This window comes from Gorilla gorilla, chromosome X (genome assembly GCF_029281585.2).
Source record: "Gorilla gorilla gorilla isolate KB3781 chromosome X, NHGRI_mGorGor1-v2.1_pri, whole genome shotgun sequence".
NCBI classification, from domain to species: domain Eukaryota; kingdom Metazoa; phylum Chordata; class Mammalia; order Primates; family Hominidae; genus Gorilla; species Gorilla gorilla.
This window is the reverse complement of record NC_073247.2, coordinates 10,873,732-10,897,018: the sequence shown is the minus strand read 5'-3', so window position 1 is coordinate 10,897,018 and position 23,287 is coordinate 10,873,732. Positions and strand designations below refer to the sequence as shown.

The 23,287-nt window shown below is 52.7% G+C and overlaps 2 protein-coding genes across 3 annotated transcripts in view; both read left to right on the top strand.

Annotated features, from left to right (window-relative positions):
• Positions 1-12,300, top strand: part of LOC129530052 (P2Y purinoceptor 8) — a 31,875-nt gene extending 19,575 nt beyond the window's left edge. The window contains exon 2 of the mRNA XM_055376327.2: positions 8,314-12,300. Within this exon, the coding sequence (XP_055232302.1) occupies positions 8,338-9,417 (1,080 nt within the window). The 5' untranslated portion in view covers positions 8,314-8,337 and the 3' untranslated portion in view covers positions 9,418-12,300. The remainder of the gene's footprint in view (positions 1-8,313) is intronic.
• Positions 12,301-19,459: 7,159 nt separating this feature from the next.
• Positions 19,460-23,287, top strand: part of LOC101150363 (acetylserotonin O-methyltransferase like) — a 57,961-nt gene continuing 54,133 nt past the window's right edge. Inside the window, exons 1-2 of one of the 2 annotated variants that reach the window (XM_055376319.2) lie at positions 19,460-19,610; positions 20,182-20,340. In XM_055376319.2, coding sequence (XP_055232294.1) covers positions 20,248-20,340 — 93 coding nt within the window. In that variant the 5' untranslated portion in view covers positions 19,460-19,610; positions 20,182-20,247. Of the gene's footprint in view, positions 19,611-20,144; positions 20,341-23,287 lie in introns of those variants that run through there. The other variant, XM_063702869.1, reaches the window with a different exon arrangement.

The following is a 23,287-nucleotide window of genomic DNA, read 5'->3' as shown; positions in this document are numbered from 1 at the left end:
ATCTACCCATCAACCATCAATTCATCCACCCACACATCCACCTATTTAAACACTGATCCATCGATCCACCCATTCACCCACCTACCCACCCATTCACAAACCCACCTACAGTTCATCCATCCATCCACCCTCCCATCCACCCACCCATCCATCCACTCATCCATGCATCCATCCATCCACCCACTCATCCATCTATCCACCCTCCCATCCACCCACCCATCCACCTACTCATCTATACATCCACCCATCCATCTACCCATCAACCATCAATGCATCCACCCACACATCCACCTATCTAAACACTGATCCATCAATCCACCCATTCACCCACCTACCCACCCATTCACAAACCCACCTACCATTCATCCACCCACCCACCCATCCATCCACCCATCCATGCATCCATCCATCCACCTACTCATCCATATATCCACCAATCCATCTACCCATCAACCCATCCATTCATCCACCCACACATCCATCTATCTAAACACTGATCCATCCACCCACCCATCCACCCACCCACCCACTCACCCATTCAGAAACCCATCCACCATTCATCCACCCACCCATCCATCTACCCATCTCCGTCCATTCATCATCCATCCAACCCCCCATCCACCCAGTCATCCATCTATTCACCCATCCATCCACGCACCCATCTACCTACTCATCTATCCATCTACCTACTCATCTATCCATCCACCCATCCATCCATCCACCCATCCATCTACCCATCAACCCATCAATTCACCCACCCACACTTCTGCTTATCTAAACACTAATCCATCCATCCACCCATCCACCCACCCACCCACCCACTCACCCACTCACCCATTCACAAACCCACCTACCATTCATCCACGCATCCACCCTCCCACCCACCCACCCATCCATCCGCCCACCCATGCACTCATCCACTCACCCACCCATCCATCTACCCATCCACATCCATTCATCATCCATCCACCAACCCATCCACCCACTCATCCACCTAGCCACCCATCCATCCACCTACTCATCCATACATCCACCCATCCATCTACCCACCAACCCATCCATTCGTCCACCCACACATCCATCTATCTAAACACTGATCCATCCACCCACCCATCCACCCACCCACCCACTCACCCATTCAGAAACCCATCCACCATTCATCCACCCACCCATCCATCTACCCATCCCCATCCATTCATCATCCATCCAACCCCCCATCCACCCAGTCATCCATCTATTCAGCCATCCATCCACGCACCCATCTACCTACTCATCTATCCATCTACCTACTCATCTATCCATCCACCCATCCATCCATCCACCCATCCATCTACCCATCAACCCATCAATTCATCCACCCACACTTCTGCTTATCTAAACACTAATCCATCCATCCACCCATCCACCCACCCACCCACCCACTCACCCATTCACAAACCCACCTACCATTCATCCACGCATCCACCCTCCCACCCACCCACCCATCCATCCACCCACCCATCTGTCCACTCATGCACTCATCCACTCACCCACCCATCCATCTACCCATCCACATCCATTCATCATCCATCCACCAACCCATCCACCCACTCATCCATCTAGCCACCCATCCATCCACCCACCCATCCACCTACTCATCTATACATCCACCCATCCATCTACCCATCAACCCATCAATTCATCCACCCACACATCTATCCACCTAAACACTGATCTATCCATCCACACATCCACCCACCCACCCACCATTCATCCACACATCCACCCTCCCACCCACCCACCCATCCACCCATCCATGCATTCATCCATACATCCTCCCATCCATCTACCCATCAACCCATCCATTCATCCACCCACACATCCTATCTAAACACTGATCCAGCCATCCACCCACTCACCCACCTACCCACCCATTCACAAACCCACCTACCATTCATCCACACACCCACCCTCTCACCCACCCACCCATCCATCCACCCACCCATCTGCCCACCCGTGCACTCATCCACTCATCCACCCATCCATCCATCCACCCACCCATGTACCCATTCATCCACCCATCTATGCATCTACCCATCCATCCACCCACCCATCCATCCATTTATTCACCCATCTACCCATCCATCCACTCTCGTCTCTGTCTTCATCTTCCCATGCCTTCTCTCTGTGTCTGTGCCTAAATTTCTCTTTCTCCTAAGGACACCAGTGAATTTTATTATGGCCTCTCCCTGCTCTATTATGACCACATTTTGACTTCACTAATGACATAGACGCAGACCCTATTTCTAAGTAAGAAATGGCCATAATAACGAGAGTATCAGCCAGGGTGTGGCCCACGACAACTTCCTTCTACGTAATCAAAGTAGGTAATTGAAGCCAGCGTCTGTTTTGTCTTCCAGCACCACAGCTCCAACAGAGTGCCATTTGCTGTCTTTGGGGTTGAGGGCCTCCTGAGGCAGCTCTATCAAAAGAACCACAAACTGGGTGGTGCAAACACCCCCAGAAAACAGAAAGGAGAACAGACGACAAGCACGGGGCTGGCTTGTGTTTCCTTAGGGCTGGGTCCTCTCACTCCCCTGTGTGTTCAACAGCTGGGACAGCCCCCAGCACTCAGGAAAGAGGGGTGGTTATAGCCAGAACACAATAGCTGGCAAAAAAGGGTCTGTCACCGGCATGCAATCCCTGCTGCCCACAAGGAGATGCCTTTTGTCTATTTCTCATCCCAACCCTGTAAGGTCCACCCAGAACAAGACTGTAGTGATCACTGCACTCAGCATCTGAACCCTTTAGAAAGGGGTTCCCAGGGCTGGGAAAGAGGGGAGAGCAGCTTTATGCACAATAGCCAAGAATCAGGAACACTCCAGGCATGGTGGCTCACACCTGTCATCCCAGCACTTTGGGAGGCCGAGGCGGGCAGATCATGGGAGGTCAGGAGTTTGAGACCAGCCTGGCCAACATGATGAAACCCCGTCGTTACTAAAATTACAAAAAAAAAAAAAATGGGCTGGGCGCGGTGGCTCACGTCTGTAGTCCCAGCACTTTGGGAGGCTGAGGCGGATGGATCACCTGAGGTCAGCAGTTCGCAACCAGCCTGGCCAACATGGTGAAACCCCGTCTCTACTAAAAATACAAAAATTAGCTGGGTTCGGTGGTGCATGCCTGTAGTCCCAGCTACTCCAGAGGCTGAGGCAGGAAAATTGCTTGAACCGGGGAAGCGGAGGTTGCCGAGAGCCGAGATCACACCATTGCACTCCAGCCTGGGCAAAAAGAGCAAAACTCCCTCTCAAAAAAAAAAAATTACAAAAAAATTAGCCAGGCGTGGTGGCAGGTTCCTGTAGCCCCAGCTACTCGGGAGGCTGAGGCAGGAGAATTGCTTGAACCCAGGAGGTGGAGGTTGCAGTGAGCCAAGATCGCACCACTACACTCCAGCCTGGGAAACAGAGCAAGACTCCATCTCAAAAAAAAAAAAAAAAAAAAAAATCAGAAAGAACGAAAATGTCCATCCACAGGAGAATGAATAAACAGAATGTGGTCTATCCACACAGTGGACTATTATGCACCCACTGAAAGGACTCAAGCTCTGACCCAGGCTGCAGCGTGGATGAACTTTGAAGACCTCTGGCTCAGTGACAGAAGCTAGACACAAAAGACCACATACTGTAGAATTTTATTCTTATAAAATATCTAGAATAGGCAAATCCACAGAGACAGGAAGCAGATTTGAGGTTCACAGGGGCTGGGGACAGGAAAGAACAGGATTAACAGTTGTGGGGTTCTGAAGGGTTTTTGTTTTGTTTTGAGATGGAGTTTTGCTTTTGTTGCCCAGGCTGGAGTGCAATGGCGTGATCTTGGCTCACTGCAACCTCTGCCCCCCACCCAGGTTCAAGCGATTCTCCTGCCTTAGCCTCTGGAGTAGCTGGGATTACAGGCACGTGCCACAACACCCGGTTAATTTTTTTTGTATTTTTAGTAGAGACAGGGTTTCACCATGTTGGGCAGGCTGGTCTCGAACTCCTGACCTCAGGTGATCCACCTGCCTCGGCCTCCCAAAGTGATGGGATTACAGACGTGAGTCACCGCGCCTGGCCCAGTTGTTTTTGTTTGTTTGTTTGTTTTAATTTTAGTAACGACAGGATTTCACCATGTTGGCCAGGCTGGTCTCGAACTCCTGACCTCAGGTGATCCACCTGCCTCGGCCTCCCAAAGTGCTGGAATTACAGGTGTGAGCCATGATGCCCAGCCAGGTCCTGAGTTTTGTTTAGGGAGAAAAATGGTTCTGGAATTGCATTATGGTGTTGTTTGCACATCTGTGAATATATTAAAAACCATTGAACTGTATGAATGAGTGAAAGCTTATGGTATGTAACTCATGTCTTGGTAAAGCTGTTTTTTTGTTTGTTGGTTTTGTTTTGTTTTGAGACAGACTCTGGCTCTGTTGCCCAGGCTGGATGGAGTACAGTGGTGCGATCTCGGCTCACTGCAAGCTCCGCCTCCCAGGTTCAGGCCATTCTCCTGCCTCAGCCTCCTGAGTAGCTGGGACTTGCCACCATGCCACCACGCCTGGCTAATTTTTTTGTTTTTTTGTTTTTTTAGTAGAGATGGGGTTTCACCGTGTTAGCCAGGATGGTCTTGATCTCCTGACCTTGTGATCTGCCCACCTCGGCCTTCCAAAGTGCTGGGATTACAGGTGTGAGCCAACATGCCCGGCTGGCAAAGCTGTTTTAAGAATAAATAAGTGAGAGGGCTGGAGGAGATACACACAGACCCTCAAGAGGAGAGAAACATTGCTGGATGCATTGCTGCCAGACAGGTGTGCATTTTCCTGCAAAGCATAAGAAAAAGGGTTCAACCTGGCCAGGTGCAGTGGCTCACGCCTGTCATCCCAGCACTTTAGGAGGCCGGGGCTGGTGGATCACCTGAGGTCAGGAATTCAAGACCAGCCTGGTTAACACGGTGAAACTCTTTTTGGGGCTACAAAAAAATAAAAAATCAGCCGGGCGTGGTGGTGCATGCCTGTAATCCCAGCTACTCGGGAGGCTGGGGCAGGAGAATCACTTGAAGCAGGGAGGCAGAGGTTGCAGTGAGCCGAGATCACGCCATTGCACTCCAGCCTGAATGACAGACTGCGAAAAGAAAAGAGGGGAGAGGGGAGAGGAAAGGAGAGGAGAGAGGGAAGGAGAGGAGAGAGGGAAGGAGAGGAGAGACGGAAGGAGAGCAGAGAGGGAAGGGGAGCAGAGAGGGAAGGGGAGGGGAGAGGGAAGGAGACGGGAGAGGGAAGGAGAGGAGAGAGGGAAGGAGAGCAGAGAGGGAAGGGGAGCAGAGAGGGAAGGGGAGGGGAGAGGGAAGGAGAGGAGAGAGGGAAGGAGAGGGGAGAGGAAAGAGGAGAGAGAGGAGAGAGGAGAGAGGGAAGAAGAGGAGAGAGGGAAGGGGAGGGGAGGGGAGAGGAGAGAGGGAAGGGGAGGGAAGAGGAGAGAGGGAAGGGGAGGGAAGAGGAGAGAGGGAAGGGGAGGGGAGGGGAGAGGAGAGAGGGAAGGGGAGGGGAGAGGAGAGAGGGAAGGAGAGGGGAGAGGGGAGAGGGGAGAGGGGAGAGGGGAGAGGGGAGAGGGGAGAGGGGAGAGGAGAGAGGAGAGAGAGGAGAGAGAGGAGAGAGGAGAGAGAGGAGAGAGGAGAGAGGAGAGGAGGGTCCCACCTACAGCCCCTGAGCGCCCACCTGTGGTCTGTCCGTTGCTTCAGACAATTCAGTGCCCAGAAATTTCTGGACAGCCACCTCTGCAGGCCAGATACCGCCAAGAACAACCGTTGTGCTGATTTTCTAAAATTTCCATCCTGCCCCCTGAGCCTCGGCGGGGCCTAAACCGCAAGCCGGTGCCTCCTGTGTCAGGGCAGCTGGCGTCAGTTAGAGGTAATTTCTTGATTAATCATGCACGTTCCTCAGCAGTCCTGGCTGGCTGTCTTCCCCGGGGGCTGTCCGGTGGCCACGGGGGACAGACTCGAAATTGCAACAGATCTGGCTGCCAAGAGGCTGCTTGCTGGATCCCCAGACCACACAGGTACAGACATGAGGGTGGTCGGGTGAGGCCGCCATCATAGGACTTTCAACAGCACGTGGTGTTTAAATGTGTGCGAGGCACTGCTGCCTACGTGGAGAGTTAAAGCAACAAATTCCAGCCCAGGTGTGTTGCTCACACCTGTAATCCCAATGCTTTGGGAGGCCGAGGCAGGAGGATTGCTTGAGGCCAGGAGTTTGAGACCAGCCTGGGCAACATAGCCAAACCCCATGTCTACAAAAAATAAAAATATTAGCTGGGCAGGGTGGCATGCACCTGCAGTCCCAGCTCCTCAGGAGGATTGCTTGAGTCCAGGAGTTTGAGACCAGCCTGGGAAACATAGCAAAACTCTGTATCTATAAAAAATAAAAATGTTAGCTGGGCATGGAGGTACTGTCACCTGTAGTCCCAGCTACTCAGGAGGCTGAGGCAGGAGGATTGCTTGAGGCCAGGAGTTTGAGACCAGCCTGGGAAACATAGCAAAACTCTGTATCTATAAAAAATAAAAATGTTAGCTGGGCATGGAGGTACTCTCACCTGTAGTCCCAACTACTCAGGAGGCTGAGGCAGGAGGATTGCTTGAGGCCAGGCGTTGGAGGCTGCAGTGAGTTACGTTTGCACTACTGCCCTCCAGCCTGGGCAACAAGGCAAGACCCCATCTCTATAAAACAAACAAACAAAAGAACAATTCCAGGGCACCCCTGTTTCCAGCTCTGTCCACTTTACGTTCTCAAAATAAAAATAGTGTCCCTTTGACAGACACTTTTTCATCACCAGCTCATGGATAAAGCATCTCTCCTTCCAGACGTCCCCCACGGCCACACCAAGCGGAACCCAAAGAAGGAAGGGTCTGCTTTTCCTCCTGAAGCCATAGGTGGCTGGAGGTGCCCAGCTGGCCATGGGGGGCGGTGCTGACTCGTGCATAACTGTAGGTTTCACACCTGCGCATGGACCGGTGGGGCAGAAAACTTCTCCCTGAAACTGAAACGAAAACTCTGGGCCATTTTAAAACCAGCTTGAGGAAGCTGTTTGTAGAGCAGTTGGTAAGAAGTCACAGGTCTCCTCTGGAGGAAGAAAGAGCAGGGAGGAGCCGTGGGTTGACGTGGGTGTTAAAAGCTGGAAAGACTTTGGAGGCTGCGGGTTGGTCTCCTGGCACTCGGATTGTGTGTTTTCTGCTGATAGACGCTTTGTGGGTGGATGTCCCTGAGATGAAAGGACTAATACCCAGACTAATGTTCCTGGGCTGCTGGGGTGTCAAGAATTCCCATTAAGACCACCCTGGGGGCTGACGGTGGCTTTGTGGTTTCCATCCATGGGGGACACTGAGTGAGTCTTGAGGTTCGTATGACAATGCATTCAACCTGCCCAGGGGAGCCACAAGCCCCACCGTGGATCATCTAAGAGTCTCAGCCTCTGACATGGGCCGAGGTCTCCAATGACCTCCCTGATCCAAGGAAGGAGGGGAGGGAGGGAGGGCGGGGAGGGAGGGAAGGAAGGAAAGAAGGGAGGAAAGGAGGGAGGGAGGAAGGAAGGGAGGAAGGGAGGAAAGAGAGAAGGAGGGAAGGAAGGAACGAAGGAGGGAGGGAGGGAAGAGAAGGAAGGATGGCAGGAAGGAAGGAAGGAAAGGACAGAGGGAGGGAGGGAAGGAGGGAGGGAGGGAAAGAGGAAAGAAGGAAGGAAGGGAGGAAGAGAGGAAAGAGAGAGGGAGGGAGGGAAGGAATGAAGGAGGGCGGGAGGGAAGAGAAGGAAGGATGGGAGGGAAGGAGGAAAGGAAGGAGGGAGGGAAGGAAGGAGAGAGGAGAAAGGAAAGACAGAAGGAAGGTAGGAAGGAAGGGAGAAAGGGAGGAAGGGAGGGCAAGAAGGAAGGAGGGAGGGAAGAAAGGAGGGAAGGAAGAAAGGGAAGGAAGGAAGAAAGAAGAGAAGGAAGGGAGGGAGTGAGGGAAGGAAGGATGGGAAGAAGGGAGGGAGGAGAAAAGAAAGGAAGGGAACGAGGGAGGGAAGAAGAGAAGGAAGGAGAGAGGAGGAAGGAAGAAGAAAGGGGAGAAGACAGGAAAGAAAAGAATGACAGAGGGTGAAGAAAGGAAGCAGAGAGGGAGGGAAGGAAGGAGGAGAGGGAAGGAGGAACTAAGGGACGGAGGGATGGAGATGACAGGAGGCCCTGCTAAAGCATTTCCCCCGCCTTGGTCCCCAGGGAGCGGCGCTCAGGAGCCCTCCCGGCAGCCACCTCTTTACCTGCGCCCCTGACCCGTGCCCCCTTCCCTTGCAGAGCCCGGGCGAGGACCCCTCCAGGATGCAGGTCCCGAACAGCACCGGCCCGGACAACGCGACGCTGCAGATGCTGCGGAACCCGGCGATCGCGGTGGCCCTGCCCGTGGTGTACTCGCTGGTGGCGGCGGTCAGCATCCCGGGCAACCTCTTCTCTCTGTGGGTCTTGTGCCGGCGCATCGGGCCCAAATCCCCGTCGGTCATCTTCATGATCAACCTGAGCGTCACGGACCTGATGCTGGCCAGCGTGTTGCCTTTCCAAATCTACTACCATTGCAACCGCAACCACTGGGTATTCGGGGTGCTGCTTTGCAACGTGGTGACCGTGGCCTTTTACGCAAATATGTATTCCAGCATCCTCACCATGACATGTATCAGCGTGGAGCGCTTCCTGGGGGTCCTGTACCCGCTCAGCTCCAAGCGCTGGCGCCGCCGTCGTTACGCGGTGGCCGCGTGTGCAGGGACCTGGCTGCTGCTCCTGACCGCCCTGTCCCCGCTGGCGCGCACCGATCTCACCTACCCGGTGCACGCCCTGGGTATCATCACCTGCTTCGACGTCCTCAAGTGGACGATGCTCCCCAGCGTGGCCATGTGGGCCGTGTTCCTCTTCACCATCTTCATCCTGCTGTTCCTCATCCCGTTCGTGATCACCGTGGCTTGTTACACGGCCACCATCCTCAAGTTGTTGCGCACGGAGGAGGCGCACGGCCGGGAGCAGCGGAGGCGCGCGGTGGGCCTGGCCGCGGTGGTCTTGCTGGCCTTCGTCACCTGCTTCGCCCCCAACAACTTCGTGCTCCTGGCGCACATCGTGAGCCGCCTGTTCTACGGCAAGAGCTACTACCACGTGTACAAGCTCACGCTGTGTCTCAGCTGCCTCAACAACTGTCTGGACCCGTTTGTTTATTACTTTGCGTCCCGGGAATTCCAGCTGCGCCTGCGGGAATATTTGGGCTGCCGCCGGGTGCCCAGAGACCCCCTGGACACGCGCCGCGAGAGCCTCTTCTCCGCCAGGACCACGTCCGTGCGCTCCGAGGCCGGTGCGCACCCTGAAGGGATGGAGGGAGCCCCCAGGCCTGGCCTCCAGAGGCAGGAGAGTGTGTTCTGAGTCCCGGGGGCGCAGCTTGGAGAGCCGGGGGCGCACGGAGAGGCCACGGTGCCAGAGGTTCACGGAGAACAGCTGCGTTGCTCCCAGGCACTGCAGAGGCCCGGTGGGAAAGGGTCTCCAGGCTTTATTCCTCCCAGGCACTGCAGAGGCACCGGTGAGGAAGGGTCTCCAGGCTTCACTCAGGGTAGAGAAACAAGCAAAGCCCAGCAGCGCACAGGGTGCTTTGTTATCCTGTAGAGGGTGCTTCTGCCTCTCTGTGTCAGGGGACAGCTTGTGCCACCACGCCCGGCTAATTTTTGTATATTTTTAGTAGAGCCGGGCTGTCACCCCCGAGCTCCTTAGACACTCCTTCTCACACCTGTCCACACCCGAGGGTGGATATTCAACCAGCCCCACCGCCTCCCCAACTCGGTTTCTGGATATCCTCCCTGGGCTACCTGCGAGCCCCATTCCCAGCTCTTCTCCCTGCTGACATCGTCCCTTAGTTGTGGCTCTGGCCTTCTCCATTGTCCTCCAGGGGTTCTGGTCTCCGTAGCCTGGTGCACGCCGAAATTTCTGTTTATTTCACTCAGGGGCACTGTGGTTGCTGTGGTTGGAATTCTTCTTTCAGGGGAGCGCCTGGGGCTCCTGCAAGTCAGCTACTCTCCGTCCCCACTTCCCCCCCAACACACACCCCACCCTGTTGCTGACCAAGGTGATTTTTGGCACATTTGTTCTGACCTGGCTTGGTGGGACCCCACCCCTATTCTGCTTCTGTGAGTCCCTGATAGAGAAGGAGGTCCCATCAGGCCCCTGGAACACACTCAGGCCTCCCAGACTCAGGACAAGGACCACGGGAGGCCCAGGTGTGGAAAGGAGGCTCCGTGAGATGGGGTCCAGCCCATCCCAACCCAAGGGTGCAGCTTGATTCGGGAGTTCCCCACCTCCTGCCCATTCTCCGCGTCCTTTTACCCCATGGGGAGCCTCAGCCATGGCAAGTCCATCTGGAGTCCAGGGAGCAGGCAACTGGCCTGACCCATGAGACCGTTTGGAGACCAGGCAGCAGATGCAGGTGTGGACCCCAGGAACCTATAGGGGTGTCAGCCGCTGAGCCCCCTCTGTGCTGTGTGGGTGGTGAGCAGGCTGGGTCTTTGTCTGTCTTCTTCTACACCGGATGTGCCTGCACCAGCCCCAACACCTGAGCTGGTTTAGCGCATAGAAGAGCTCTGACTCTCCAGGGGTGCTGGGACATCATGTGGAATTGGATTCCAGGCTCTCTTGGGCGAGAAAGACCATTCTGGAGGTGGGAGTGGGAGAGCTGCCTGTCTGCCCAGGGGCTCTGCGTCTCCACAGTGGGTGGCCTTGGATACCCGTCCCCTCCCTTTCTGTGCACTGGGGACGCTGATGGAGGCTGAAGCTGCTGTTGGGAGGCCCTCTATTGGTGCCTCTCTCCTGCCGTCATCACTATGGCAGGAAAACAGAGATGGTTTAGTAATGAATTATCATTCCCAAACCCGTGTCCACCTGGAACATCAGGATGGGACCACGTTTGAAAATCGGGTCTTTCCAAATGTAATTAAGTAAGGCGAGGCCATCCTGCATTTACATTGGGCTCAATCCAGTGTCCCTATGAGAGACGGAAGAGGAGACACAGACACAAAGGAGGAGGCCACATAAAGACAGAGGCAGAGACTGCAGTGATGCTGCCCCAAGCCCAGGGATGCCTGGAGTCCCCAGGAGCTGGGAGAGGCAGGAAGGATCCTCCCCTAGAGTCTCTGGAGGGAACTGGATACAATTGCAGAGTGCACTAAACAGTTGCCCCAGAAAGACATGCTTTGTTTTAAAGCCCAGAACCTGAAATTATTATAGATTTTATTTGGTAATAAGGAACTTTGCATATGTCATTACTTAAGGATATGAAGATGAGATTGTGCTGGATTATTAAGCACCCTAAATGCCATGACAGGTGTCCTTCTAAGAGACAGAAGAGGAGACACAGACACAGAGCAGGAGGACACGTGGAGACGGAGGCAGAGACTGGAGTGATGCGGCCATAAGCCCAGGGACACCTGGAGCCCCCAGGAGCTGGGAGAGGCAGGAAGGATCCTCCCCTAGAGCCTCCAGGGGGAACTGGAGGATGAGTAAGAGACCCAGAACTTCCACAGAAGGAGGAAAATTAACCTCCTGCTTCTCTAGACTGTTCCAAAGCTGAACCCTAGAAAGCAAAGCTGACACAGAAGCATCCAGGCCGCAGGAGTACAGGTCGCAAGTGCTGAGCGTGGGCCTTGGGTGTGTCTCACGGGGAAAAAAAAAAACTGTGAAAAACCTCAGAGTAGCATCTTCACAGTAACGCACGGACGATCCCTAAACTGCCTTGTAAACAAAAATGAGAGCTTGAGTCAGAGGAAGCCGAGACAATATCCTTCCTCGACAACATGCGAGAACCCTGACGTCCCCCAGCAAAGGAAGACGTTGCAAGCAGGCAAAATGCGTCGATTTTTTTTTTTTTTTGGTCAGTATGATTATTTTTGCAGCCACTTGGCTATGGAGAGCAGCCGACACCCCCTCTTACAGCCGTGGATGTTTCCTGGAAGCTGACTCAGTCTGTTCACTGGCTGAGCTTTGAGTGAAAAGATAACACAGGTCTATTGACTCACACACATGTTTTAAGATGGAAAACTTTACTTCTGTTCTTGGCAGGACATGGAGAGAGGGAGGGATTCCAAAAAGTCTCAGCCTCCATCAAGGCGTGGCGGCTTATGCCGGTAATCTCAGCACTTTGGGAGGCTCAGGCCGGAGGACTGATTGAGTCCGGGTGTTCAAGGGCCAACCTAGGCAACACAGTGAGAACTCATCTCTGTAAAAACTAAAAATAAAACATTAAAAAAACCATGAGCTTTGAAGCTGCTTCTATTTTTTCCCAGGGCACAGGGCAGATGTGTTTCTGTCTCTGATTTCTGCAGGGCTTGCATTTTAAACACACGTCCCATTTTATGCTGGATCCAATGTCTTATCCTCTTCACAGGCTCCTTGTCTTGGTCCGTTTATCCTGCTGGAAACAAACAAAAAAACAAACAAACAAAACACCATTGCATTACTCAGAGATCGCTAGAGGGACAGAACTAATAGGATAGATAGATAGATAGACAGATAGATAGACAGACAGATAGATGATAGATAGATAGATAGATAGATAGATAGAAGATAGATTAGATAGATAGTAGATAGATTAGATAGATAGTAGATAGATTAGATAGTAGATAGATAGATAGATAGATAGATAGTAGATAGATTAGATAGTAGATAGATTAGATAGATAGTAGATAGATTAGATAGATAGTAGATAGATTAGATAGGTAGATAGTAGATAGATTAGATAGTAGATAGATAGATAGATGGATAGTAGATAGATTAGATACATAGTAGATAGATTAGATAGATAGTAGATAGATTAGATAGGTAGATAGATAGTAGATAGATTAGATAGATAGATAGTAGATACATTAGACAGATAGGTAGATAGAGAGTAGATAGATTAGATAGATAGTAGATAGATTAGATAGGTAGATAGATAGTAGATAGATTAGATAGATAGATAGTAGATACATTAGACAGATAGGTAGATAGAGAGTAGATAGATTAGATAGATAGTAGATAGATTAGATAGATAGATAGATAGATAGATAGATGATAGATAATAGATGGATAGTTATACAGACGATAGATAGATGGATACATAGATAAACAGAATGGATGGATAGATAGATAACAGATGATAGCTAGATAGATGATCGGTAGATAATGGATACACAGATGGATAATAGATACATAGACAACATAAGAGGGGGGATAAATGATAGATGAGATAGGTAGGTAGATAAAATAGATAGATGATAGGTAGATAGAATAGATAGATAGATGATAGATGGGTAGATTGATAGATGATATATCTAATGATAGATGATAGATGATAGATACATAGATGATAGATTGATAGATGATAGACAGATGAATGATAGATAAATGATAATACTAAATACATAGATGGATAGATTGATAGATGATAGACATACAAATGATAGATACATAGATACATAGATGGATAGATAGATATATAGATAGATGATAGACACATACATACATACATACAGATGGATAGATACATAGATAGATGATAGACAGACACATACATACATAGATGATAGATACATACATACATAGATGGATACATAGATGATAGATAGATACATACATACCTAGATAGATGGATACATAGATGATAGATACATACATAGATGGATAGATAGATAGATGATAGATACATACATAGATGGATAGATAGATGATAGATAGATACATACATAGATATATGGATAGATGATAGATACACACATAGGTGGATAGATAGATGATACATACATACATACATACATAGATGGATAGATAGATGATAGACAGATACATACATATATACACAGATGGATAGATAGATGATAGATAGATACATAGATGATAGACAGACACATACATACATAGATGGCTAGATAGACAGATGATAGACAGATACATACATAGACAGATAGATAGACAGATACATACATACATAGATAGATGGATAGATACATAGGTAGATGATAGATAGGCAGACATATACATACATACATAGATAGATGGATACATAGATGATAGACAGATACATACATACATACATAGATGGATAGATAGATGATAGATACATACATACATAGATGGATAGCTACATAGATGATAGATAGATACATACATACATAGATGGATGATAGGTAGACGATAGATTGATAGATGATAGATGAATATATAGATGATGGATAAATGGATAGATAGATGGATAACAGACTGATGATGGAAAGATAGACAGATGGATAGAAGATAGATAGATAGATAATGGATCGATGATGGAAAGATAGAAAGATGGGTAGATGGATAGAAGATAGATAGATAGATGATAGATAGATAATAGATGGATAGTTATACAGACGATAGATAGATGGATACATAGATAAACAGAATGGATGGATAGATAGATAATAGATGATAGCTAGATAGATGATAGGTAGATAATGGATACACAGATGGATAATAGATACATAGACAACATAAGAGGGGGGATAAATGATAGATGAGATAGGTAGGTAGATACAATAGATAGATGATAGGTAGGTAGAATAGATAGAAAGATAGATGATAGATGGGTAGATTGATAGATGATATATCTAATGATTGATGATAGATACATAGATGGTAGATTGATAAATGATGGATAGACAGATGAATGATAGACAAATGATAATACATAGATACATAGATGGATAGATTGACAGATGATAGACAAATGATAGATACATAGATGGATAGATAGATGATAGACAGATACATACAGATGGATACATACATACATACATACAGATGGATAGATACATGGATAGATGATAGATAGATACATACATAGATAGATGATAGATATACATACATACATACATAGATGGATACATAGATAGATGATAGATACATACATACATACATAGATGGATACATAGATGATAGATAGACAGATACATACATACATAGATAGATGGATAGATGATAGATACATACATAGATAGGTGGATAGATAGATGATAGATACATACATAGATAGATGATAGATACATACATAGATGGATAGATAGATGATAGACAGATACATACATAGATAGATAGATGGATAGATAGATGATAGACAGATACATACATACATAGATAGATGGATAGATACATAGATGATAGACAGATACATACATACATACATAGAGGGATAGATACATAGATAGATGATAGATTGACAGATACATACATACATAGACAGTTGGATAGATAGATTGATAGATGATAGACAGATACATACATACATAGATAGATGGATAGATACATAGATGATAGATACATACATACATACATACATACATAGATGGATGGATAGAGAGATACATAGATATTATGGCTAAATAGATGGAAGAGTGATAGATAGATACATAGACAAGATAGATGGATACATGATAGATGAACAGCTGGATAAATGATGGATAACATGGATACATAGATAGATGGTAGATAGACAAACCCTCTCATGCTAACTCAGGGTTCCTCCCCCTCAGCACAGCTGACATTTGGGGCTGGAGGACTCTCTGCGGTGGGGCCATCCTGGGCACTGTACGGTGCTGAGCAGAGACCCTGGGCTCCACCCACCAGATGGGAGCAGCACCCCCGCACTGCACGCACACCCCCAGACGTGATGGCCAAAAATATCTTCAGACATTGCCAGGTGTCTCCTGGACGGTAGGATCTCCTCAGTTGGTGGCAACTGAATTACACAAAACCCACACACTTGCACACATTTCAGAATCTTTGAACCTCCAAGCATGCAATGCTGGCTCAATGCAAAACAGAACATTAAGGAGGGAAGCCCGGCCTGGTGGGACGGGGTGTATGAGTTTGCTGGGGTTGCCATAGCAAAGTCCTGTACGCTGTACAGCTTAGACAACAGACGTTGATTCTTCCACAGTCCTGGAGGCTGGAGGTCTGAGATCAAGGTGTGGGCAGGGCTGGTTCCTCCTGAGGCCTCTCTCCTGGGCTTGGAGACGCCGTCTTCTCCCTGTGTCCTCACAGGGTCGTCCCTCCATGTGTGTATCTGTGTCCTCATCTCCTCTTCTTATGAGATGTCTTAGTCCATTGCAGGCTGCTATCACAGAATACCATAGACTGGGTTGCTTATTAACAACAGGCATTGGTCGGGCACGGTGGCTCACGCCTGTAATGCCAGCACTTTGGGAGGCCAAGGTGGGTAGATCATGAGGTCAGGAGATCGAGACCATCCTGGCTAACACGGTGAAACCCTGTCTCTACTAAAAAATAGAAAAAAAAATTAGCCGGGCGTGGTGGTGGGCGCCTGTAGTCCCAGCTACTCGGGAGGCTGAGGCAGAAGAATGGCATGAACCCAGGAGGCGGAGCTTGCAGTGAGCTCAGATCGCGCCTCTGCACTACAGCCTGGGTGACAGAGCGAGACTCCGTCTCAAAAACAAACAAACAAAACAAAACAAAACAAACAAACAAACAAAAAACAGGCATTGGCTGGGCACAGTGGCTCATGCCTGTAATTCCAGCTCTTTGGGAGGCTGAAGTGGGCGGATCACCTGAGGTCAGGAGTTCAAGACCAGCCTGGCAAACATGGAGAAACCCCATCTCTACTAAAAAATACAAAAAATTAGCCAGGTGTGGTGGCGGTCCCAGATACTCGGGAGGCTGAGGCAGGAGAGTCACTTGAACCTGAGAGGTGGAGGTTGCAGTGAGCCGAGATCGTGCCACTGTACTCCAGTCTGGGCGACAGAGCAAGGGTCTAAAAAAAAAAAAAAAAAAAAGCAAAGAAAAATCTGAAAGTCACGGAAGGGCACATTGAGAGCAGGAGGAAGCTGCGGTAGTCAGGGCTTCAGAGCAGTTAAACCTCTGCCTGCTGGGGTTTCAATGATGTGGCCGTAATGGAGAACTTATAGGGATAAATACAGGCATGTTAAAGGCTGCTGGACCCCATCTCTGGTTAGCACTCCTTCTGCAATGCTGGTATGGGGGACTGAGTTGATTCGTGCCTCCCCATAGATACATCCACCTGGTGAATGGCACCTTATTTGGAAATAGGGTCCTCACATGTGCAATTAGTTCATGATTTCAAGATATCATGCTGGATTAAGGTGGACCCTAAGTCCAATGACAGGTGTCCTTGTAAGAGACAGAAGAGGAGACAGACACAGAGGAGAAGGCCACGTGGAGATGGAGGCAGAGACTGCAGTGATGTGGCCACAAGCCCAGGGATGCCTGGAGCCCCCAGGAGCTGGAAGAGGCAGGAAGCATCCTCCCCTGCAGCCTCAAGAAGGAAGCAAACACAACTGCAATGGTTTAGATGGTGAACTCCAAACCATACGTCCATGTCCTAAGCCCCAGAACCTGGGAATGAGACCTCATTTGGAAAAAGGATCTTTGCAGATGTGATTAACAATCTGGAGATGAGATCATCCTAGAGAAGGACGGGCCCTAAACACAATGACAGGTGTCCTTTCTAAGAGACAGAAGAGGAGACACAGACACAGAGAAACCCACGTAGAGATGGAGGCAGAGACTAGAGTGATGCGGCCACAAGCCCAGGGATGCCTGGAGCCCCCACGAGCCAGGAGAGGCAGGAAGGACCCTCCCCTAGAGCCTTCGGAGGGAGCGTGGCCCTGCCTATTCCTTGATTTCAGATGTCTGGCCTCCAGAGCTGTAATACAATTAAGTTTTGCTGTTTTAAGCCCCAGGGTTTTGAGTGACAGTTACCAGCAACCCCCACTCTAGGTCACTAAACCCTCCAGCTTTGCCTGTACCCATGTAGGAAGAGGCAGCCTTCACTTCATCTTCTATAGAGAATTACTGTAATTTCCTTTGCTATTTTTCTTTATGTTTAATATCTCACCCGCAGCTGGGCCCGGTGGCTCACACCTGTAATCCCAGCACTTTGGGAGGCTGAATCGGGTGGATCACCTGAGGTCAGGACTTCGAGACAAGCCTGGCCAACACAGCGAAACCCCATCTCTACTAAAAGTACAAAAATTAGCTCGATGTGATGGCAGGTGCCTGTAATCCTAGCTACTCAGGAGGCTGAGGCAGGAGAATCGCTTGAACCTGGGAGGCGGAGGTTGCAGTGAGCCGAGATTGCACCATTGCACTCCAGCCTGGGCGACATAGTGAGACTCAGTCTCAAAAAAGAAAGAAACAAAGAAACAAAAAACAAACAAACAAAAACCTTCACCTGCATGGAGTTTATGTTATATGCAGTACAGTTTATAAACTTCTGATTCCTTCTATCGCTTCAAATCGAAGAAAGTTACTTCTCCAAAATTCTGAAATGTGAATCTATGTGCTTTTTAAAATTTTTTTCAAAAACTCACAATATTGAAAATCAGACATCACATGGTTGAGACGCTTTTTTCCTCTCTTTTATTTGGCTCTTCTGTGACTTCTCTGACTACAGTTTTTCGTTTTCTCCGTAATGTGTTGGACACCCTCGGATGTCATTCCACAGTTAACAAAATTAACTGTAGGATTCCATTTTCTGCATCTACACATCACTGGCATAGGCTCTGGGTATATTATTATTTTTGACATTTTATTTCAAAATCTTTTGAGTCACAAAGGCTGGGGAAACAGTGCCCGGAGTCTCCACGCCACGCTGGGTTTATGTGGAGCAGGTGCGGCTGGGCTCTGGGGGGTTTAAGAAAAATCCTCGCACAGCTCACGCGCGCCCCCTGCAGCCTGCGGCGCGCAAGGGACCCGCTGCCCTGGAGGTGGGGTCCATTTAGGGAGGGAAGGCACAGCCGAGACCACCAGGGCGTCCGCCACCTCACAGCACCCGCTCTGGTCCCATCCTTGCGCCCCCAGCACTGCGCCCCCAGGGGGTCCCCACGCCGCGCCCATCACCACGCCCGCGCGGATCCCCAGTGTCCACGCCCCTCCCACAAGGACCCCCACCTTCTCCACGCCCCTCCCACCAGGCACGCGAGGACCCCCCCCATCTCCCCGCCCTTCCCACCCGGCCCGCGGGGACCCCCATATCCATACCCCTCCGAGCATTCTCCCGGGGACCCTCATCTCCAAACCCCTCCCACCATCCCCGCGGGGACCCCCATCTCCACGCCCCTCCCACCAGGCCCGTGGACACCCCCATCTCCACGCCCCTCCCACCAGGCACGAGGACATCCCCATCTCCACGCCCCTCCCACCAGGCACGAGGACATCCGCATCCCCACGCCCCTCCCACCAGGCCCGTGGACACCCCCATCCCCACGCCCCTCCCACCAGGCACGAAGACATCCCCCTCTCCACGCCCCTCCCACCAGGCACGAGGACATCCCCCCTCTCCACGCCCCTCCCACCAGGCCCGTGGACACCCCCATCCCCACGCCCCTCCCACCAGGCACGAGGACATCCGCATCTCCACGCCCCTCCCACCAGGCCCGTGGACACCCCCATCTCCACGCCCCTCCCACCAGGCACGAGTACATCCCCATCTCCACGCCACTCGCACCGGGTCCGCGGCGAACCCCCTATCTCTACCTTCCCCGACGCGGCTCCCACAAGACCCCCATCTCTGAGCCGGGCCCCTCCATGTGCGGGTAAGAACCCCCCCACCCCCACAACTGCCCACAACCGCAGCCGCGGGAACCCAGCATTTCCACTCCCCACGCCGCGCCTGCAAGGAACCCCAAGTATCCACGCCAGCCTTTCCTCCCCGGGACCCCGCAGCTGCCTGCGCCATTGCAGGTCTTGGCGCCGCAGGCGGGGCGGGGAGGGGCGGGGCGAGCGCCGGGGGCGGGGACGGGGCCCGGGAGGCGGAGCTGGGGGCGGTGCTTCACCAAGCGGCCGGGGCGGTGCCCGGGGGGGGACGCGGGCGGGGGTGTGGCTTGGGCGTGGCCTCACGGGGAGTTCAGTGGCGGCGTGACATGGGCGTGGCCTGGCGGAGAGGGCAATGGAGGTGTGGTCTGGGCGTGGCCTGGCGGAGCGGTCAATGGAGGCGTGGCCTGGGCGCGGCCTCAGGGGAGATCAATGGGGCGTGACATGGGCGTGGCCTGGCGGAGAGGGCAATGGAGGCGTGGCCTGGGCGCGGCCTCGCGGGGAGGCCAATGAAGGCGCGGACTGGGCGTGGCCTCGCGGAGGCGGGACTCTGGCCGCCTCTTTTTTTTGCAGCTGCGCTGCGCGCACCGCGGGCTCCGGGCTCAGAAGTGCGGACGCCCGGCTCCCGGCGTGGACGCCATGCTGCTGTGCCCGGTGATTGGGAAGCTGCTGCACAAGCGCGTGGTGCTGGCCAGCGCCTCCCCACGCCGTCAGGAGATCCTCAGCAACGCGGTGCGGCCTGGGCCTGGGCGGGGCAGGGGGCCGGGGACGGAGGGGCTGAACCCCGGAGGGCCCAGCGACTCAGGAACCCTAGGGATAGGGATGGGAGAGTGACCCGAGAAACTTAGGAATGGGGGAGGGGAGAGTGTCCCGGGACCTCCAGGGATAGGGTTGGGGAGAGTGACCCGGAACCTCTAGGGATGGGGGAGGGGAGAGTAACCCGGAACCCCCTAGGCATGGGGGTGGGGAGTGACCTGGGTCCCCATAGGGATGGAAGAGGGGAGCGTAACCCGGGACCCCTAGGAATGGGGAGGGTAGAGTGACCCAGGACCGCTAGGGATGGGGACAGCAGAGTGACCCCGGAGCCCCATGGATCGGGATGGGGAGAGTAACCCGGGACCCCCAGGCATGGAGATGGGGAGAGTAAGCCGAGACCCCCAGGAATGGGATTGGGGAGAATAACCCGGGACCCCTAGGGATGGGGGAGAGGAGAGTAACCCGGGACCCCTAGGAATGGGGAGGGTAGAGTGACCCAGGACCGCTAGGGATGGGGACAGCAGAGTGACCCCGGAGCCCCATGGATGGGGATGGGGAGAGTAACCCGGGACCCCCAGGCATGGAGATGGGGAGAGTAAGCCGAGACCCCCAGGAATGGGGTTGGGGAGAATAACCCGGGACCGCTAGGGATGGGGGATAGGAGAGTAACCCGGGACCCCTAGGAATGGGGAGGTCAAGTGACCCGGGACCCCCCTAGGGGTGGGGAGAGTGACCCGAAACCCCTAGGCATGGGGTTGCGGGGAGTGACCCAGAACCCCCTAGGAATGGGGAGGGGAGAGTAACCCGGGACCCCCTAGGGATGGGGGAGGGGAGAGTAAGCCAGGATCCCCCTAGGGATGGGGGTAGGGAGAGTAACCCGGGACCCAAAAGGATGGGGGAGGGGAGAGTGACCTGGAATCCCTAGGCATGGGGTTGGGGAGAGTGACCCAGGACCCCCTAGGGATGGGGGAGGGAAGAGTGATCCCCTGGGACCCCCGAGGAATGGGGAGAGGAGAGTGACCCAGGACCGCCTAGGGATGGGGAAGGGGAGAGTAACCCAGGACCCCCTAGGGATGGGGGTGGGGAGAGTAACCCAGGACGCCCTAGGCGTGGGGTTGGGGAGAGTGACCCGGGACCCCCTAGGGATGGGGAGGGAGGAGTGACCCAGGATCCCCTAGGAATGGGGAGAGGAGAGTGATCCAGGACCACCTAGGGATGGGGTTGGGGAGAGTGATCCGGAACCCCTAGGTATGGGGGAGGGGAGAGTGAGCCAGAACCCCTAGGGATAGGGGAGGGGAGAGTGACCCAGGACCCCCTAGGAATGGGGAGAGGAGAGTGATCCAGGACCACCTAGGGATGGGGTTGGGGAGAGTGATCCGGAACCCCTAGGGATGGGGGAGGGGAGAGTGACCCAGAACCCCTAGGGATAGGGGAGGGGAGAGTGACCCAGGACCCCTAGGAATGGGGAGAGGAGAGTGATCCAGGACCCCCTAGGGATGGGGGTGGGGAGAGTAACCCAGGACGCCCTAGGCATGGGGTTGGGGAGAGTGACCCGGGACCCCCAGGGATGGGGAGGGAGGAGTGACCCAGGACCCCCTAGGAATGGGGAGAGGAGAGTGACCCAGGACCACCTAGGGATGGGGGAGGGGAGAGTGATCCGGAACCCCTAGGGATGGGGGAGGGGAGAGTGACCCAGAACCCCTAGGGATAGGGGAGGGGAGAGTAACCCAGGACCCCTAGGAATGGAGAAAGCAGAGTGACCCAGGACCCCTAGGGATGGGGGTGGGGAGAGTAACCCAAGACCCCTAGGGATGGGGGAGGGGAGAGTGAGCCAGGACCCCCTAGGAATGGGGAGGGCAGAGTGACCCGGGACCCATAGGGACGGGGGAGGCGAGAGTGACCCGGAACCCCCCTAGGGATGGGGGAGGGGAGAGTGATCCAGGACCCTCTAGGGATGTGGGTGGGGAAAGTAACCCGGGACCCCTAGGGTTGGGGGAGGGGAGAGTAACCCAGGACCCCTAGGGATGGGGGAGGGAAGAGTAACCCAGAACCCCTAGGGATGGGGTTGGGGAGTGTGACCTGGAACCCCCTAGGGATGGGGGAGGGGAGTGTGACCTGGAAGCCCCTAGGGATGGGGGAGGGGAGAGTGACCCGGAACCCCTAGGGATGGGGGAGGGGAGAGTGACCCGGAACCCCTAGGGATGGGGGAGGGGAGGGTGATCCAGGACCCCCTAGGGATGTGGGTGGGGAAAGTAACCCGGGACCCCTAGGGTTGGGGGAGGGGAGAGTAACCCAGGACCCCTAGGGATGGGGGAGGGAAGAGTAACCCAGAACCCCTAGGGATGGGGTTGGGGAGTGTGACCCGGAACCCCCTAGGGATGGGGGAGGGGAGAGTGACCCGGAACCCCTAGGGATGGGGGGGGGAGAGTGACCCAGGACGCCCTAGTGATGGGGGAGGGGAGTGTGATCCAGGACCTCCTAGGGATAGGGGAGGGGAGAGTAATCCAAGACCCCTAGGAATGGGGGAGGGGAGAGTAACCCGGGACCCCCTAGGGGTGGGGGAGGGGAATGACCTGGGACCCCTAGGGATTGGGGAGGTGAGTGACTCAGGACTTCTAGGGATGGAGTGGGCCCTGTGACTGAAGGTTGGACTTTGTAGCTGGGGTATGGGAAGTGTTTCCTGGTGCCCCCATGAGGATCTTATTGCGGGTGGCAGGACGCCTAGGCAGTGGGTGTCTGCCTCTCTCTGGAGCCCTAATCACATGGAGGACAGGGTCTAGTGATGAAGGGATAGTTACTTGTGGTGTAGTTATGGTAATGGGGTGATAGTTACTGGTGATGGGATAGTTACTGGTGATGGGGGGATAGTTACTGGTGATGGGATAGTTACTGGTGATGGGATAGTTACTGGTGATGGGAGATA